Source organism: Panthera tigris, chromosome F3 (assembly GCF_018350195.1).
Source record: "Panthera tigris isolate Pti1 chromosome F3, P.tigris_Pti1_mat1.1, whole genome shotgun sequence".
NCBI classification, from domain to species: domain Eukaryota; kingdom Metazoa; phylum Chordata; class Mammalia; order Carnivora; family Felidae; genus Panthera; species Panthera tigris.
The window spans coordinates 29,157,396-29,176,796 of NC_056678.1; the positions used below are offsets into that span (position 1 = coordinate 29,157,396).

The 19,401-nt window shown below is 39.0% G+C and overlaps 1 protein-coding gene and 1 long non-coding RNA gene across 12 annotated transcripts in view; one reads left to right on the forward strand and one right to left on the reverse strand.

The window, feature by feature from the left end:
* The window catches only part of CENPF (centromere protein F), a 100,126-nt gene extending 95,285 nt beyond the window's left edge, over positions 1-4,841 (reverse strand). For all 7 annotated transcript variants that reach the window (XR_006213877.1, XR_006213878.1, XR_006213879.1 and 4 more), the window contains exons 1-3: positions 4,773-4,841; positions 2,091-2,293; positions 858-1,054 (exon numbers count right to left, since the gene is read on the reverse strand). Coding sequence is in view for 4 of the 7 variants with exons in the window: in XM_042976065.1 (XP_042831999.1) it covers positions 858-1,054; positions 2,091-2,252 (359 nt within the window). In the remaining 3 variants the exon portion in view is untranslated. The remainder of the gene's footprint in view (positions 1-857; positions 1,055-2,090; positions 2,294-4,772) is intronic.
* Positions 4,842-5,043: 202 nt separating this feature from the next.
* LOC122235921 overlaps positions 5,044-19,401 on the forward strand; it is a 35,160-nt gene continuing 20,802 nt past the window's right edge. For all 5 annotated transcript variants that reach the window (XR_006214044.1, XR_006214043.1, XR_006214042.1 and 2 more), the window contains exon 1: positions 5,044-5,235. This is a non-coding gene — a long non-coding RNA (uncharacterized LOC122235921). The remainder of the gene's footprint in view (positions 5,236-19,401) is intronic.

A 19,401-nucleotide genomic window follows, 5' to 3' on the forward strand; every position in this document is an offset into this window, starting at 1 on the left:
TAGGTCCCACTAGATTTATTTTGACTGATGTCTCAAGTTGTTTGAGGATTTCTTTTTAATGGTAAAGAAGTCAAAAGCACCATTTTTTATTGCTTAAATATGGCACTGAAACTGGCAAATCGGTTATGTAATGCTTCAGATGGAAGATGGGGATCTCAGTAGGAAGCTCTTCTTGAGTTTGCTCCCTTCCCTCTCCAGCCTAGATTCCGTGGCACAGGATTTTAACCACTCTCTTCGCAGCAGCCTCAATTATCCATTGTCTCCTATCCCATGACCCTGGCTGAAAACAACCCTAAGTCAAACCTCCCATTCGCATTCTTAGCATTTACATCGCAGATGCTGATGGGGAAATAAAAAGTGTACAACTCTATAGATGGGCCCCACTATCAACTCCTAGACTCCAATCTCAGCTAGACCCTGAGTGTTCCCAGGTCCTTCTAAAACCCCCTACTTCTCTCTCTTATTCTCGCAACAGCTTTTCTACGCAGAGGAAACAGAAGCCATCACTATTAGCCATGCTTTCACTCCCCTCCGCCTTTTCAGTACTCACTGTCGAGAGATTTGGCGTTATTTATTATACCACCCAGTAACAAACACAGTGTCTTGCACATGAGACAGCTTAATAAACATATCCTGAACAAAGAAATGAATAAGCAAAAAGCCATTTAACGAATTTATATAGTACTAAGCCATGTGACGATAGGAAGTACAGAAGAATTACTTTTCCTCAAATCATTGTTTATTCCACTGGGGGAAAAAACTGCAATTCATAATTATATCATTAAAGGAAAAGATAAAAATGCATCTGACGAACACACATAAATGGCATCCATAAAAATACCATTCAAAAAAATTACCTTTTCAGTTCCTGTTCCAGTTTTTCTATTTGTTTTTTGCTGGAGTTCAGTTGTCCTTCTTGGAAATTCACTTGTGACTCCTTGACTTGAAGTTCATGAGAAATTTTCTGCTTGGTCTTCTCCAGATTCTCACATACTTCCATCAAGCTCTGGTTCTCCCTTTTTAGGTTTGCACCCTCAGTTTTTTCATGCTCAACCTAATGGAGATTGTGCAGAAAGAAACGGGTCTCTTACTTTGTGATTCTACCAAGCATTATTTGTAAATCTGAGCTCAACACTGACAACTAATGTTTCTCAGATGTGGTTGCTACAATGCACATGTCAGTGCTTCACGAAGAACACAGAAATTTTAAATGACCCCACTTGGTAGCCTATAGACATTAAAGTTCTACAAAGTCATGGATTACATTATCTTTGGTCAGGGCTACACACGTACCTTTCCTAGAAAGGGAGGCTTTAATGTCCTTTCAAGATAACAAAATCAAAAATAAACCCTATAAACCTCCCTTAGCAATTCATTTCAAAGTCTGGCTGCTAAACTCACTTATTGTAAAAATTCTCCCACTAGTGAAGACGTTTTAGAAGCAGTGACTATACCACTACCTTGTTGGCTCATGCAGAGGTAAGGAAGAAGCACTGTTTAAATTTTCATTTTCTATTTTGTTTTAAGTTTATTTATTTATTTTGAGAGAAAGAGAGCACGAGGGAAGGGCAGAGAGAGAGGGAGAGAGAAAATCCCAAGCAGGCTCCGAGCTCCTACGTGGGGCTCAATCCCATGAACCATGAGATCACAACCTGAGCGGAAATGCTTAACCGACTGAGCCACCCAGGCACCTCTAAGTTTTCATTTTCTAGCCCAGAAGAGAAGAGGACTGGGAATACCAAGTGAAAAGCCCACTATCAGAAAGTGATATCCATTTGGACTGCAAAGGGCTCTAATACTAGCCCCTAAATTCGGAGCTGGAGAATTCTGGCCATGTGGGTACAGAGTACAAAAGTAATTTCCAATGTGTGGTCCCAAACGGAGTTAAAATGGAACTCAGCAGCTCTGAATCTTAGCAGGTAAGCAGAAATGAGGACAGAGGATGAAGAAAATGAGGCAATTAAAATACAAATGACTGAAAAAAGGAGAGGGGCGGAATACAACCTGAAGACAGCATGATCTTTTTTCTCGAAATTTCAGACCAAGCTCAAATAAGTGACAAGGTTTAAATACCAGCGTTTCACTGATACCTTCTGTTTCTGCTTCTGCAGCGCAGCCTCCAGAGTCTCAAGCTGAAACTGCCGTTGCTGCCTTTCCTTCTTCAATTTGTCCAGCTGTCCTTCCAGCTCTTGAATTTTCTGGAGCGCTCTCGTAGGCAGGCCCTCTTTCCATTCTTCCAAAGCCCAGCTCATTTTGCTCTCCTTTCTTTACTATTCACGCATTTATAAGTAAACTGAAAAGAGTAAGCAGACTGTTGGGCTTAATACAGTAAAAGGAAACTTACAAGTCTCAGAGACTAGGGCGTCTCTAAGGAGTTTCAAAACTTCGCATTTCAAAAGATAAGGAAGTATAACATCTATCTTCTCCATCCCCTGAAAGGTGACCACCAATAACTCTAATGGTGAAGTACAGAAGATGCTTGTTCGGTTTCCCTGGCTTTGTTTTTCCTATTTCTCAAATTTCATTTCTGACCTACCTTCTTTCTGCCACTCCATTTGTTTTTATTACACAAAACATGAGTATTTTGCTATGAGGTCTCAGGTGAAATAGATCCTATAAACAAATAAAACTCATGATAAGTTATTTTGCAAATGCTCTTCTTTCCCTCTTCACATCATTGCCACTTATACTTTGTCCCTCTTCCTCTGGGAAGCCTTCCCTGGGGAGATCCATAACCTGGTCATCTCTCCTGGTCATAGTCTCTCATGACACAGCTACCCTGTCTCTCCTTCCAAGCAGTTATGTGTTGAGCTAATGCATGAATGAACAAAGAGCGAGTGTCGTATTAGTGCTAGAGTCATTGCACAATGCAGTAAAGACATGCTCCAGAGAGAACTTGATGAGGAAACCAGTATATAGACTCAGTGATTCAAATCCCAGCTCAGCTGTGTGTGACCTTGGGCATGTTATTTAACTGCTCTGTGCCTTGGTTTCTTCATCGGTAAAATATGGATAATAATGGTGGTGACTTCCCAAAGGCTTACAACAGTACTATATTTCCTGATGAGTGTTCTACACCTGTTAGCTATTATATTTATTGTCAAAAACACTTCATTTGTATATTTCAGCCTGTGGTACCAAGAGAGAAGTGGCCTACCTCCTTCTCGGCCACATCTTAAGATATTTAAATCATCTGGAAGAAAAGTATGGTAATTGTTCTTTATTCGTTTGCCTCTAGAACTTAAATGAAAGAAAAGCATTCATTTTCCAGTTATTTGGGCAACAAGGTGAGAATCTCTTTTACTAAATGAAATCCACAAACATTGTAGTGTCTTGCTTCAATTGACTTCACCCATGAAACTTTTTATCAGAACAACTAATAAACAGTTGGTAAAAGAACTAGGAATGATTAAAAAAAAAAAGACATTCAAAAAAATTAAAAAACAGAAGCAAAGTTCTTGGAAAGCTGTGTTTTCTCCGCCAGCTTTTTTTTTTTTCTTTTTGCAGATCTCAATTCTTTGAACGCAGCATCTTAAACTCCACTCCTATTTGCCCAAAAACTGCTGAAAGAAAGCTCATGCCTCTCCACCAACAAAGGACAATTTACACTGCCACAATAGGCTTCTCCTTCAGTTCAATCTAGCTTGCTCATTCAGGGATGGGAGTACAATACCCCAGAGGCACACAATGATATCTGTCCTAAACAGTTATGCTAGCCACTGAACTCATTACATCAGATGCCATCACCAAAAAAATATTAAAAGGAGCAATTTAGAAAGATGATAGAGATGAGGAAAATAAACAGAAGGAAAACTGGCAAGTTGAATGCTTTTGCATTTCCAAATCTAAGATACTGCTATAAAGAAGTGGTTAAAACAATCATCAGACCCAAGCTACTTTTGATTACAGCATACTTTGACAGATGAGGGCATCAATCACCAACAATCATTACCCAAGCACTGGGCAAATGACAAAAAATTGTAAATCTCCAGATTAAGATGTAAGAAGCAACAGGTGTAAAGGAGGGTGGGTAGTTGAAGAAAAGCCCTAGATGTCAAGGTTCCTGTAAGGAGGATTTTGCAGAAAATGCTCTATCTTAAATATGTGGAAGGCACTCTTTATGCCCGAATCAAAACACGCACTGTAGGCCCATTTTCACGCTTTCTCTTTATCAGAATCTCCCAACTCCAACAAGAAAGCGGAGTCCCCGCCTACAGAGCAACGGCTAGGCCTAAGAGTTAAAACTCAGCCTGGTCCTCTAGACCAGGCTCAAGGATAGGACTCAGGTCGTTTATTTCTGGGTCCTCATAACATAACAGAGCCAGGCACCCAAGCGTGCCCAAATAAAAGTGGAAGGCAGGAGAAATGCTCTCGCAAGAGGCAGCAGGCACACCAACCCACCGGGCAGATGAAAACCCAAGAAGCCACTGGCTGGGGACGTAGACGGCTGCGAGGAAAATACCTGCTGGTCCCCAATTCATTTACCTTATAATTCATTTATCACGAGGAAACCGATCCCCCAGAGTGCGAGCTCGTGAGCGAGCTGGGTCTGCGGACAGTGGTGCGAGCACAGCTTTCCCAGGAGCAGAGCGGCCCTAAAAACCTCACCCCGGCCAGGCTGATCCTCCGGTCCCGTCAGGTGGGAGGGGGTGGACCGCTACATCCCCTGGGCCACGGAGCGCGGATGCCTGTGGGATCGCGGGTCCTCGGACAGAAAGTCAGCCGCTCCCCCAGGCCTGCAGCCGAAGCCACGACCCACGCAGGACACTCACCTTGCTGGCGGGGAGAGAAAGACGATCCGTGGGAGAGTCGGGTTCCGGCGCAGCCTCCGCGGGTTTCAGCCCAGGTTCCAATTCAAACTGCCCGCGGTCGCCACCCGTTTTCGATTCGCCCCCTTCCGGGACCGACGGAACTTACTTCCACGCCTATTGGTTGCCGTAAGTAGCTACAAACCAATCGGCTTCCGCGCACTCGGACGGTCGCTCTGATTGGTTCTTTCGGACGGATTTAAAAATCAAGCCTCACCACCCAACCTGCCGGCACCAGAGTTACAGTGTTTTTTTGTTGTTGTGGGGAGGCGGAGCCCACGTGCTCTTGCAGAGTCTAAAGGCCTTTTGGAACCGCTATTTCCGCAGGAGAGTAGGAACCGGCCCGGCTGATTAGGAGGGTGTGGTCTATCACCTACAGCCGGCGGAATTGTGCGGGCTGGCGAACATTCTTAATGCTGCGCACTAGGTATCTACTTATTTTTAAATATGTAATTTAGGACATAGATATGAGGTACTATGCTTGCCATGCATTCTTCGTCCAGTGTCATTCTTAACAATTCTTTGAGGAAAGTGTTTCCATTTTATTTAAAAGGTAATTGAGGCACATAGAAGCTCCCTAATTTGAAATTGAATCTAGAGTATACAGGATGTCACTCTTAACTGCTGTTGTCCCGTTGATCGTATTCTAAAGAGGTGATTCTGAACGCTTATTAGCTGGATTCAGGGGAGGACATTGCAGCCAGAAGAATCTCCAAAAGTAGATGTTATCTCTCCTTTATATGAAGCCCACTAGTTTTGTGTATGTTTGTGTACTTGTTTTATTTCCCTAGTCAACAAAAAAGATTCTGAAGACAGGAGCAAAAGAATGAATTGTTAAATTAATGTATCTCTGATGCTGTTGCCCTCCTCAATACATTACAAACTTTCTGTAACCTTCTCTCTACCTTTCATTAGATGGTTACTGCATTTTAGATGGCCCTTTACCTTTTCTGCTCATCTTTCAGTACCCAATTGAAATGCCACTTCCTTCATAAAAACTCCCTATTTTCACCCAGCTCTTAGAAATAACTATTTCCATGGGCCCTTGGGTGGCCCAGTTGGTTAAGCATCCCACTCTTGATTTCAGCTCAAATCATGATCTCATGGTTTTTGAATTCCAGTCTCAATGTGGGGCAGTGCAGAGCCTGCTTGGAATTTTCTCTGTCCCTTTTTCTCTGCCTCTGCCCCACTCGAATTCTCTCTCTAGCGCTCTCTCGCTTTCTCAAAAATAAACCAACATTTAAAAAAATAACGATTTTCTATGTCTTTCTTAGAAATTGGTGTATACATTATATTTATGTCTGTCTCCCCTATCAGTCTCGAAAATTCCTGTAGAGTAAAATCTGTTTTAATTCATTTTTGTATCTCTTAACTTCCCAGTAACTTTGCACATAAAAATTAAGACCATCTTGGGATGTAAAACCACCATCTGGACAAAGACCTTGTTCTCCACTACCCTTGAATCCCCCCACAAAGGGAGGGAGCCGGTAGGTAAGGAGAACTTTTACTAGACACTGCCATGATCAGTCTAGCATCTGGTTGTTCTGGGATTTGAACCCAATTCTGATTCCAGCACCAATCACAATTCCATTGCTTCCCTGGGTAATTATTCAACTATTAGCTACCTAAGGAACCAGAAAGACATGTAATAGAGGATTTTCAAGGATGACATTTACTATTTATTTATTCATTACTTGGTAGATAACTATTGGGTGGTCACTGTATAGCCAAACCTTGTACTACATTCATCTATAATAATCAGTAAAGAGATACATTGACTTCTTGAACAGAGGAACCGTGTGATGGAGACTATTCTGTGATTTCAATTATGGTTTCCTTCCCCTGCTATTTTTCCCCATTTTTTAAGGGGGTGAATCCCATCCAACCAAACGTAGATGTCTTATGAGAGTTATTTTCAACTCCCTCACTTTTCTTTTTTTTCTATTTAATTTTATTTTTTATTTTTAAAAATTTACATCACAATTAGTTAGCATATAGTGCAACAACGATTTCAGGAGTAGATTCCTTAGTGCCCCTTACCCATTTAGCCCATCCCCCCTCCCACAATGCCTCCAGTTACCCTCAGTTTGTTCTCCATATTTATGAGTCTCTTCTGTTTTGTCCCCCTCCCTGTTTTTATATTATTTTTGTTTCCCTTCTCTTATGTTCATCTGTTTTGTCTCTTAAAGTCCTCATATGAGTGAAGTCATATGATTTTTGTCTTTCTCTGACTAATTTCACTTAGCATAATGCACCCCCATGTTTATAGCAGCACTATCAACAATAGCCAAAGTATGGAAAGAGCCCAAATGTCCACTGATGGATAAATGGATAAAGAAGATGTACACGCACACACGCACACACGCGCGCGCGCACACACTGGAGTATTACTTGGCAATCAAAAAGAATGAAATCTTGCCATTTGCAACTATGTGGATGGATCTGGAGGGTATTATGCTGAGTGAAATTAGTCCCTCACTTCTCTTTTTAAAGCTGCTCCCTCACTGAGCCAGTCTACTCTCTGGACTAATTTATTTGTCCACCGTCTCTACTTTCTGCCAATCAATCAGTGCTCTTGAGTCTATCTTTTCCTCTCCAGCTTAGATTGCAGGGTCCATCACTTAAACTACTCCTTTTACTAGTATCCACTCTCTTACCCCTTGTTCTCTTTGTCTCCCCAAACTTATATGCATGCACCTGTCCAGACCCTTCCTAAGAGTCCTATTGCTACACAATGGGGCTGGAGAAAAATCCTAGGATTGTGCAGATAGGAACCACTTTAAATGTATGACCTCTAACCGGGACAACCCTTTGTCCCAAGTCCAGAATTTCTCTAATCTCCTCCAACTACCATCTCCACTCTGGCTCTCAGAAGATGACCTTATCTCCCAGTTCACAGAAAATGAAAGACGTCTGACAGGAACACCTTCAACTGCCTGTCACTGACATCTACAACCTTGCCCAAATCAACAACCATTTTTCTCTCCGTTTTTCCTGCTACAACCACAGGAAGCATATTTCTGACTCAAAGGCTGAATGACCACTCTGTGTTTGGAGCCCCTTGCATTTCAGAAACTTGACTCTCAATAATGCCCTTGTAAACTGGAATCATCCACTGCTCCTACTTTCCTGAATCTTCCTCATAGCACTTAACACTGCTCAAATATTTCCCTTTAATAAATACTTTCTCAAGCTACATTCCCTCCAGCAAGCATCACATCTCTCTCATAACATTCCATTTCCTTTTCAGGTTTGATTAAATAAGTTGTCATCCTCCTTTTAATCAATTATTCCCCACCCCTCAAAAAAAAAAAAAACAACAACAACAACCATAAAAGTTCTTTCTCTAAATAAAAGCTCTCTGAATGCTGAAGACAATATAACCTATTATTTTAAGCAGCAATTTGTTTTTTATTATTTCATAATGATGTTTCAGCTATAGGGAGACTTAAGACATTTTAGTTTTACAGGTATGTATCTGATCTTGAGATTGCCTCCCTCACTACAATATAAGTTCTATGAGGCAGGAACGATATCGGTGGTGATGCTGGTGCTGGTGGTTGTTATTTTGGTTTGGTTTGGTTGTTGTTTTTTATTTTTGAGAGAGAGAGAGAGAGAGAGAGAGAGAGAGCGAGCAGGGATGGGGCAGAGAGAGAGGGAGAAAGAGAATCTTCCACAGGCTCCACACTGGGTGGAGCCTCAATCTCACAACCTCAAGATCATGACCTGAGCCAAAATCAAGAGTTGGACGCTTAACCAACTGAGTCACGCAGGCGCCCCTATTCTTTCACCTTCTTATTTGCGACAATTCTGTGTCTACATGCTTTAGATGCTTCTCTTGGAGGCAGCACATGATTTTATTTTGTTTTTATCTGTTTTGAAAATCTATATCTTATATTCAAATTTTTATTGAGATGTAGTTCACATAAAATACACTCATTTTAGGTGTATCGTGCAACGGATTTTGAAGAATACATGCACCTTTGTAAGCAACATCAAAATCAACATTTAAATAATCCTTCACACCAGAAGGTTTCCTTGTGCCCCTTTCCAGGTATCTACCCCCCAAAAGTCCAAGATACACTCCAACCACTGATCTGTTTTCCATCACTATACATTAAATTTGTGGGGTTTTTTTAGAGCTTCATATAACTGGAATTACATTATGTAATTCCATTACTCTTTTGTGTCTGGCTTTTTTGGCTCAGCATAATATTTTTGAGACTCCTCCTCATTTATTTTTTTGAACTTCTTAATAATATTTCCTTGCATGGATATGCAGTCAGGTTATCCTATTGATTGACATTTGTGTTGTTCCCTATTTGGAATTATGAATAAAGCTTCTATATTTTTGCATACGAGCTTTGTGAATGAATGGGGGTTTTCATTTCTCTTGTAAAATACATGTGAGTGAAATTACTGCATCAAATAGTAAGTGAATGCTTAACTTTTTAAGAAATGCCCAAAATCTTTCCCAAAGTGCTTGTATGTTTTACAGTGTATGAGGGTTCGATCTGATGCACATCCTCACCAGTACCTGGTACTGGTAGTCATTAATTTATGCCATTCTGCTCAGTGTGTATGTTAGCTCACAGTGGATTTAATTTGCATTTCTCTGATGACTAATATGTTGACCATCTTTTGATGTACCTATTAGCTAGCTGTATGTCTTCTTTTGTGAAGTATCTCTTAAAATATTTTGCCTATATTTTTATTTTTATTTATTTATTTATTTATTTATTTATTTATTTATTTATTTATTTTAGGGACAGAGAGAGACAGAGCATGAACGGGGGAGGGTCAGAGAGAGAGGGAGACACAGAATCGGAAACAGGCTCCAGGCTCTGAGCCATCAGCCCAGAGCCTGACGCGGGGCTCGAACTCACGGACCGCGAGATCGTGACCTGGCTGAAGTCGGACGCTTAACCGACTGCGCCACCCAGGCGCCCCTGCCTATATTTTTATTGAGTTGCTGGTCTTCTCCCTATGATGTATCATATATTCTGAACACAAAGCCTTTGTCAGATACACGTTTGCAAACATTTGCTCCAAATGTGTTTGATGTCTTTCAAAAAGCAGAAATTTGATTTTGATAGAGTCAATTCAATCTTCTCTTTCATGGGTCATGATTTTTTGAGTTGGATCTGAGAAATTTACACATATCTCAAGTTTTCAAAGACTGTCCTGTATTTTCTTCTGGAAATTTTATAATTTGAGTTTTTACATGTAAGTCTCTGATCCATTTTGAGTTTTGTTTTTTGTATGGCATGATATAAAGGTCAAAGTTTACATTTTTCCATATAGTGATCCAGTTGTTCTAATACCATATCCTTTTTCTATTATTACCTTAGTGCATTTATTGAAAATTAAATGAACACACAAACAGGGACATTATTTCTGCCTCCTTATACTGTTCTACTGACCTGTATTGTCTATCTTTACAACTGTATCATACTGTTTTGATTACTGTAGATTTATAATTAAGTCGTTAAATTAAGTACTATAAGCTCTCTAACTATGATCTTTTTAAATTGTTTTAGGACCTTTTTAAATTGTCTAGGACCTTTATTTTCCATAAACATTTTAGAATAAGAATCCTAACTTTTCCAAAAGCCTCCTGGAATTTTGATTGGGATTGCATTGAATCTGTAGATCAATTTGAAGGATCTAAGAATATTGTATCTTCTGGTTCATTAACACGGTATATGTCTTCAATTATTTCGGTCTTCTAAATAATACTTCTCTTAGCAGTGTTTTATAATTTTCAGGGTACATACATATATTGTTATATTCATCCACAAGTATTTCCTTTTCTGCATGCTATTGTAAGCAGACTTTAAAATTTTTTAGTTTCTCGTATTTTGTTGCTTGTATAAAGAAATCAATTTGTTTTTGTAAAATGACTTTGTATCTTGCAAACTTGCTAACCTGTCTTATATTAATCAGCTAGGATACAAACATTCAGTCCATAACAGGGCCCAACCTGATGACCTCATTTTAACTCTGTAAAGACCCTGTATCCAAGTAAAGTCACATTCTGATGTACTAGGAATTAGGATTTCAACATGTAAATTGGGGGGGTGGGGTGCAATTCAACTCATAACATCTCTTAATAGTTCTAGTAGCTGTTTTGTAGATTACTATATTCTACAGGTTATCTGCAACTCAACATGGTTTTACTTCCTTGTTTCCAATCTATATGTTTTCTATTTATTTTTCTTCCCTTCCTTATTTCATTGGTTAGGACCTCAAGTATAATGTTGAATAGTATAATGAGAGTGGACATCTTTTTTGTCTTTCTGATCTTAGGGAAAAACATTCAGTCTTTCATCATGAAGTATGATGATAGCTATAAATTTTTATAGATGCCCTTTATCAGCTTAAGGAAGTTGCTTTCTGCTTCAGTTTGTTGACCATTTTTATCAAGGTGTTAGGTTATTAGATTTTATCAAACTCTTTTGCTGAACTTATTGAGAAGATCACATGGTAGTTCTCCTTTATTCGGGTATCATGGGGATTGCACTGCTTGATCTTCAACTGTTAACAACCTTGAATTACTGTTATGTATGCCGCTTGGTGTGGTATATTATCCTTTTTTTATATGTTGATGAATTCGACTTGCTAATATTTCTTGAAGATTTCTGCAACTATGTATAGGAGAGATATTGGGTCATAGTTTTCCATCTTGTTGTATCATTAAGTATGGTTAAAACTGGCCTGGTTTTGGTGTCAGGTTAAATCTGGCCTCATAAAATTAGTTGAGAAGCATTTCGTCCTTATGTCTTTCAGGAAGAGTTTACATAGAACTGGTATCATTTATTCTTTAATGCTTAGGCCTGGAGTTTTCTCTATGCAGGTTTTTTATTAGGAATTAAAATTTTTAATTGAAAAGAGGTCATTAAAGTGGTCTATTTTTACTTTATTCAGTTTCAGTAGTTTGTGTCTTTCAAGGAATGTTTCTACTTCATCTGCGTTGCCAAAATTATTGGAACAGTTTTTCAAAATCTTCTATTACTATCCTTTCAGTGGCCTTATCAGATGAATTATCTTTTCCCTTTCATTTCTTTTTTTTTTAATGTTTATTTATTTTGAAAGAGAGACAGAGCATGAGTGGGGGAGGAGCAGAGAGAGAGGGAGACACAGAATCTGAAGCAGGCTCCAGGCTCTGAGCCTTCAGCACAGAGCCCGACACGGGGCTCGAACCCATGAACCATGAGATCATGACCCGAGCCGAAGTCAGACGCTTAGCGGACTGAGCCACCCAGGCACTCCTCCCTTTCATTTCTGATGCTAATAATGTGTGTTCTTTCCTCCACCCTGTCTCTCATCAATCCAGCTTGAATTTTATTAACATTATTGATCTTTTCAAAGAACAAGCTTTTGATTTTATTGATTTTTTTCTCTAATATTTTTCCATTTTCAATTTCATTGATTTCTACTCTTATCTTTATACTTAGTTTAAGTTTAATTTTTTTATTAGCTCCTTAAAGTGGAAGTTTAGATAACTGATTTTAGATCTTTATTCTATTGCTAACATAAGCGTTTCAAGTTTATATTAACTTTACCTGGTGACAGCAATTTTATTTGTTGACTTTTCATTTTCATTCAGCTCAAGTATTTTTTTTTAACCTTTATTTATTTTTGAGAGACAGAGAGACACAGAGCATGAGCGAGGGAAGGGCACAGAAAGAAAGGGAGACACAGGATCTGAAGCAGGCTCCAGGCTCTAAGCTGTCAGCACAGAACCCAACGTGGGGCTCGAACTCATGAACCATGAGATCATGCATGACCTGAGCCGAAGTCGGATGGTTAATCAACTGAGCCACCCAGGTGCCCCTAGAAACATACTGTTTATTAAATATTTGCAGATTTTCTAGATATCTTTCCAGCATAGATACAGAAACAACCAGCTTCTGGGTGGCAAGTCAGTTTTGCACTAGATCTCCCCCACTTCCACTCTGCAGGAATCAATACCTACTCCAGAGGTGGGTTTATCTTTTCTTTTTACAGAGCCTCTACCAGCCATGGAATCTTACATAAAATTGCCTTCAACCAGGGGACCTACTGAGAAATGTGTATGTGACCGTAGGATTGCTCGTACTACCATATCCTGCCTATTTCCTGGAAGTAGCTGGTCTGCTACTGTTATGGGTTGAGTAGTGCCCCCATAATTTCACATGTGAAAGTCCTAATCCCTAGCACCTCAGCATGTGACCTCGATTGAAAAGAGGGTTATTTCAGATGTAATCAGTTAACATGAGGTTGTTAGGGTGAGTCCTAATCCAGTAGGACAATGTCCTTATAAACAGGAGATATTTGGACACAGATACAGAGACATGGGGAGAATGCCAAGAAAAGGATGGAGTTGCTACAAGCCGAGGGACACCAAGGAGTGCTGGCCAACTACTGGAAGCCAGGAGAAGGGCATAGAGCAGATTCTCCCTCACAGCCCTCAGAAGGAACCACTCATGCCAACACTGTCATCTCAGATTCTAGCTCCAGAGCTGCGAGACAATAAATGTCTATTGTTTGAAGCCACTTGGTTTTTGGTACTATGAAACTAATCGAGATACCACATTGGAGCGGCCTATTAAGGTGCTAGTTTAGGCATAGCATCCTGTAGAGTTAGGGAAACATCCTCCATAATGCACTATCTGTATTGAGCCGATAAAGCAAGTTGTGTCTTCAACAGCTAGAATACCCAGGTCCAGATTCCAAGGAAAGGAACACAAATTAGCCCTTCTCACTATCATTCCCAATAACCCATGTGTGCCTCCCCTTCTACTTTGGGCTCTACTGGGTAAAGTGGGAAGTGGGGTTCACTACGCCTGTGACACAAAAGGGTCCACAAACCCTGAAGCTACAACTGATCTTTGTTTTGTTTGTTTGGTTGGCTGGTTGGTTTTTTGTTTTTGTTTATGTTATTAACACAATTGGACCAGCAGGCAAAGAAAGGACTTATAATACTGGTGAGGTTAATCAACCCACATTACCATGAGAAACTAGGCTTACTGTTACAAAAAAGGGGAAGGAAGAATATGTCTGAAACTCAGAGGAATCACTGGGGATACTCCTATGTGTCTTTATGTCTGCTAATAAGAGTGAACAAGTAATTGCAGCCACCACAGTCCAAGGAGGGCAAGGCAACCCAAGGCCTGACCACTCTGAGAGGAAGTTCTGGAATCCCCCCACCAGGCAAATAAATTAGATCAGCTGATGCTGGCCTAGGATGGAGAAACCTAGAATGGATGGTAGAGCAGAAAGTTGATGAATATCAGTCGTGGCCTTGGGACCAGCTATAATAGCAGGAACCACCATAGCCTGATCCACAAATTTTTCTGTACAAAGTCTTTAGAGATTGTGGCCAGCGCTTTGAAGATACAATGACAGAATTAATTTGGGGACAAGCGGGTCTGAGCAGGATAAGGTGTGGTCATAGAAAGTATTTCTGGGATATCCCCTTGGCCCACCTGTGATTTTAGCCACCACTCTAGTAGACGTTTCTGTGTGGGCTCAGACTCTTTCCACCACAAGTGCAAGCCATGGGTTACTCCACTTCTCTGATCCAGGGATTTCTCTGGAGCTAAGGGAGCCTGCTAAACTACCACACAAGCACAGCCTAGAAATATAGGGATAATTATAGTTTCCAAGGACAATCGTAATGAATGTGGTCAGGAGCCAGAGAATACATGGCTCAACACTCCACCTTTCATATGTGCAATTCTGAGAGATCACAGAAGAATCAAGCCCTTGGCACCTGCTGACGTTATTGGGAAATAACACCCTTCCCCTGACTCTTCCTCTTTCCATGTCTCACTCTCCCTGTCCCCCCACTTTGATTCCTGGAATTATCACCTCCCAAAACTACTTCCGTCTGAGTCTTTATCTGAGGAAAACCCAAAGTAAGTAGAAGGGGTCATATACATATGATTATTTTTGACAAGTGAAAAATCCATCTTGGTTTCTCAGATGTTTCAAAAGCCTCTGTAAAGTAGATGGAATGTCAGCTACCTCATCTGTGAAATTAAAAGTGTAATCGTAATAGATTTGCCTGGTTCTGATTAGACCACGCATTTCTGGTAGATAAGGGTCATGCTTTCATGCTTGTTTTGTGCATATCTAGACTTCTTCTGACTACAGAACCATGAATTTAACACATTCTTTGGGACAAGAATTAATTTTCAAACTTAGTATTAGGGGATTTTTGATCCCTCTAGGAAAGAAAGGCTTGAGGATAATATTACATATTCGACATATTAGTATGATTTTAAAAGTTGATTACAAAAAATATTCAACATCTTGCTATATTTTAAATACATTGATTACAAACCATATGGACACTATTCAGTGATCTGAACTGAATTAAAGCACAGGAAACCAAATCCTAAACTTTCAAAAAGCATTTTCTGTTTCCACCACTAGGTGATTCCCTCTACCTTAGAAAATCTTTAAAAATAACTGCTGTCCCATAGATCCTGACTCTACATTTGCTTTTCTATCTCCCTCAGTCCATTCCCTTGATCTATCTAATGTTCTTGTTTACTCCCTTTTTAAGCTAACATTTGCTTCTTTAAAGTAGAGGAAAATAACTGAAAAATAATGGCCCATACTTATTAATAAAATAATATAGAATACACGTACATGATAAGAAATTCCAAACATTCAAAATAGATGTGAAAGATGAATTTAAGAAACTGGAATGAAGATTGGACATCCACTAGACTAAAATCCTCATTTTGTACCTGAAGACAGTGAGATCAAGATAGTTCTAAAAATTCATAGAAGTTACTGGCAAAAAAAGTACGCAAATACAGAAAATCGTCTAAACAAATATAACCTCATCATGCTGGAATCAATTCCCTTATAGAAATTAGAAACACATTCTCAGGACTCTTGCAATAGAAATTATAATGAATGAAATGAAATAATTTACAGATTTAAAATTTTTCAGTAGTATTTCATTTTTTAAAAATGCTTACCTGGTACCTATTTCTTCCAAACTATTAAAATTAACATTCACTGGGGTACCTGGGTGGCTCAGTTGGTTAAGCGTCTGACTTTGGCTCAGGTCATGATCTCCTGGTTTGTGGGTTCAAGCCCCACGTCGGGCTCTGTACTGACAGCTCAGAGCCTGGAGCTGCTTCAGATTCGGTGTCTCCTTCTCTCTTGGCCCCTCCCCCACTCCCACTTGGTCTCTCTCTCTTTCAAAAATAAGTAAACATTAAAAAAAAATCAATGTTCAGTATATTTTTTATTCTTTGGTTGGAAACCTGATCCTCAAAAGAAAGAATGTGTCTGTTATCACAGGTCCAAGTTGCAAAAAAAAAAAAAAAGATACAGCCAAAAATAAATCTCACAGCTTACAAGTTTGCCAAAGGAAATGACAGTATTTATCATCATGTGACTGAATTTAAGTTCAATTTGTCTCTAGCTCACTTTCAATAACAGTTTTGATCCAGGTGTTAGGTAAACCATGGAGTAAAGTGTGTGATACTCCTGATCTCTGTAAACAGCAGGTTTGACACCTTGAAATAAGAGGTGAAGGAATTTTCCAAACCAGGAATAAATCTTTAGTGTCCCTAAGAATATCATGGAAATCCTTTCAAAAATGCAAATGTTGAGGCTATATCTAGTTCTGATTTCATAGGTTGAAGAGGGAGTACAGAAAGTCATTTTATGAAGCACTCCTGTGGTCAATAGACAAAGTGAATATACTTCCTGGCCTCTGAGTTGTTCTTATGGTTGTTGCTTTAACAAGATATTATTATTTCTTGTGGTATTAGAATAAGCCAGGACGGGTTTGGTAGATCACTTTGTACTTCCATATTCTACCATGGTCTTCTCTAGTAGTGTGTGAGGTACATGGGCAATAAACAGGGTTCAACAGGTAACAAGAGGTTAAATCTGAACTGTCAATGATAACGCCTCTCACTTTTTTGAAAACTTTCTTGACACAGTTAACCGACTCCACCCCTTTATCAGGATGCTGGCTGATAAAGAGTGGTTGCATCCAGGTGGCATTGGACAATTTCTGGTCCCGGGATTGGGAGAAGTGTTTGTTGCTGCTGCCCCTGGTGGCCATCTGGTGTATGAATCATTCGTGCCTTGGTCCCTGGTGGTGCCTGGGAGATGATGAAGTCGTTAGGCCAGTGGGTGGGATCACTGTGAAATGTGAGAAAAGGGAAATTTGGTGAATGTGAAATGTATGTGGGAAGTGGGGGTTCAGCATGCCTGCCAAAGCACTTATACAAGTGGTATGAACAATCCTGCTAAAATGGTTTTGCCATTTACTAGACAATGGAAATCTACAAGTATTTATTTACTTTTATTTACTTTATTGTTTGGTAATGCTTTTTAAAGATTTTGCAATGAACCCTCTCAGCAGCCATGAACTCAAGAAACAAAACAAACGTGGGCTTAGCGAAAAAATTAAGTACAGAATTTTCATTTCTCAGTGACGTGGATGACGAATATATAATGTACCTAAAATGTTTACCAGTTTACTATCCACCAGGAGACCTGTAGTAAGAAAAACTGGAAAAAATAAAGATGCTGTAGAGGCTCCAGGATTTACTTCAAACCTTAGACATTATTTTAAGATTTTCTTGGACCTGTATGAAATAGGAAGCAACAACTGTTGATGTCTTTAGTTTCATAAATGGAAGAATTTAGCTGTGGACAGCTAAATGACCCCTTTTTTTATGTTTCAACAGATGCTTCAAATTACAAATTGATCAATTTCAGTAAGTGTTCAATTTTTTTCATGAAATTCATGGAATCGAAGTGAAAAAGTTCATCTGGCCATATTGTAAATACTACTGCGAATTCAATTAAAAAGTTGAACTTTGAAGATAAAATTATTTGTTTTGTGAGGACCATATGAATACAAATTCTGCATACATTCTATCTTTTGTCAATAAATTTCTTGCTAAATAAGATGTTTATGGAGCAGAAATGTTCCATGAAGCATTGAGAGAATGGTAGTTATTAAAAACAAAATTTGGAAACAACGAGATGTTGAACTTTATCCTATAAAAGCAAGGAAAGAATTGAATAAATTAAACAATGAGGGCTTAATCAACTTATAAAATTTAATTTTGAAATTCTACAACTGCACCTTGGAATATACAAACTTGTGGAATAATTTTTTAGTGGAGCTCCTTGATTTATTTCATAAATGTATATTCTGTCCTAGAATGGCATGGAATCCTAAAAGCTAACAATTTTGAAGCATCTACAGTATACAAAATATTTTTAAGTATAAATAGAGACAACTTATGACAAGTTTTGCCTGACAAAAGTATTTGTTAAAGAAATCTACTCTGAAAAGAAGCAAACAGAAATCATGTGTGAAAATACATTGACTGAAATACTTACACATTTCAAAATAAAAAAGATAGAATTGAGAATTTCCTCTACTTAGGAGAACTTATTCTGAGCTTACTATGAGCCTTGCCACCTGAAGAGTAATTTTTCAGTTGAAAACACTGTGGACTACAGAGAGGAATCAACTGATAGGGAGTGTGACAAATTTATTTTAAAAATACATATATAGTAAGACCACAGTGAAAAAATACATTCTTCAGAAATATCTCAATAACAGATTATAATCAAATGATAAAGCAAGAAAATGGATAAAGTATATGAATATATACCAACAACAATTATTCCACTTAGACTATTTTTAATATTCAGATAATCAACATAAATGTTTCAAACTTTTTTATTTTAATATACGTGAATATATAGGTTTTTAAGAAACAATTCTTTTTTTGAAAATGGGTTTTACTAAAACTGTTTTATAGATCCAACAACATAAAAAAACCAATTTGTTGGTAAATAGATTTTTTTTAAGTTTATTTATTTATTTGAGAGAGCAAGAAAGCAAGAGCAGGGGAGAGGCAGAGAGAGAGGGAGAGAGAGAGTCCCAAGCAGGGAACTCAGGTGTGGGGTTCGAACTCACGAACTGTGAGATCATGACCCGAGCCAAAATCAAGAGTCGAATGCTTAACCGACCTAGCCACCCAGGTGCCACAGTAAATAAATATGCTAAAAGTTATACTTTTTAAATCATTTTAGTCCCCCTTTTATTCTTAAAAATATCTTAATTTGGCAGCTAAATTGTATAGTCACTCTATTTGAAGTCCATATTGGAGAAATAGTTACATCATTTGTGCCCTAAATTGGTGAGAATAGTTCTGGAGTATTTTTAAATGGATTTGGATGGAGGCTCTTTTGTTTTTATTTTAAGGTATAGGACACTGAAAAAAAAAAATAACTGAGAATATAACATTTTAAAACTGTCTTACTTGACTCTCAGCAAAATATTACCCTACATACATTGAAGGTTGCGTAAGTTCAGCTTGCTGAATTTCAAGGAAGCAGTTAGGAGGACCAATGTGACCAAATGCCCTGGAGGAAGGGGTCGCAGAGACATGGGACTTTCAGTGCTAACACGTGACAGTCTCCGACAAGCCTACCTTGTGGGGGGAGGGAGGGGTCTCCCTACAACTATTACATGAATTCGGCTCCTAGTGTATTTAGATGGGGCCTGGTTGACATGGAGAGAAGGGACATCATAAATACTGAGCCT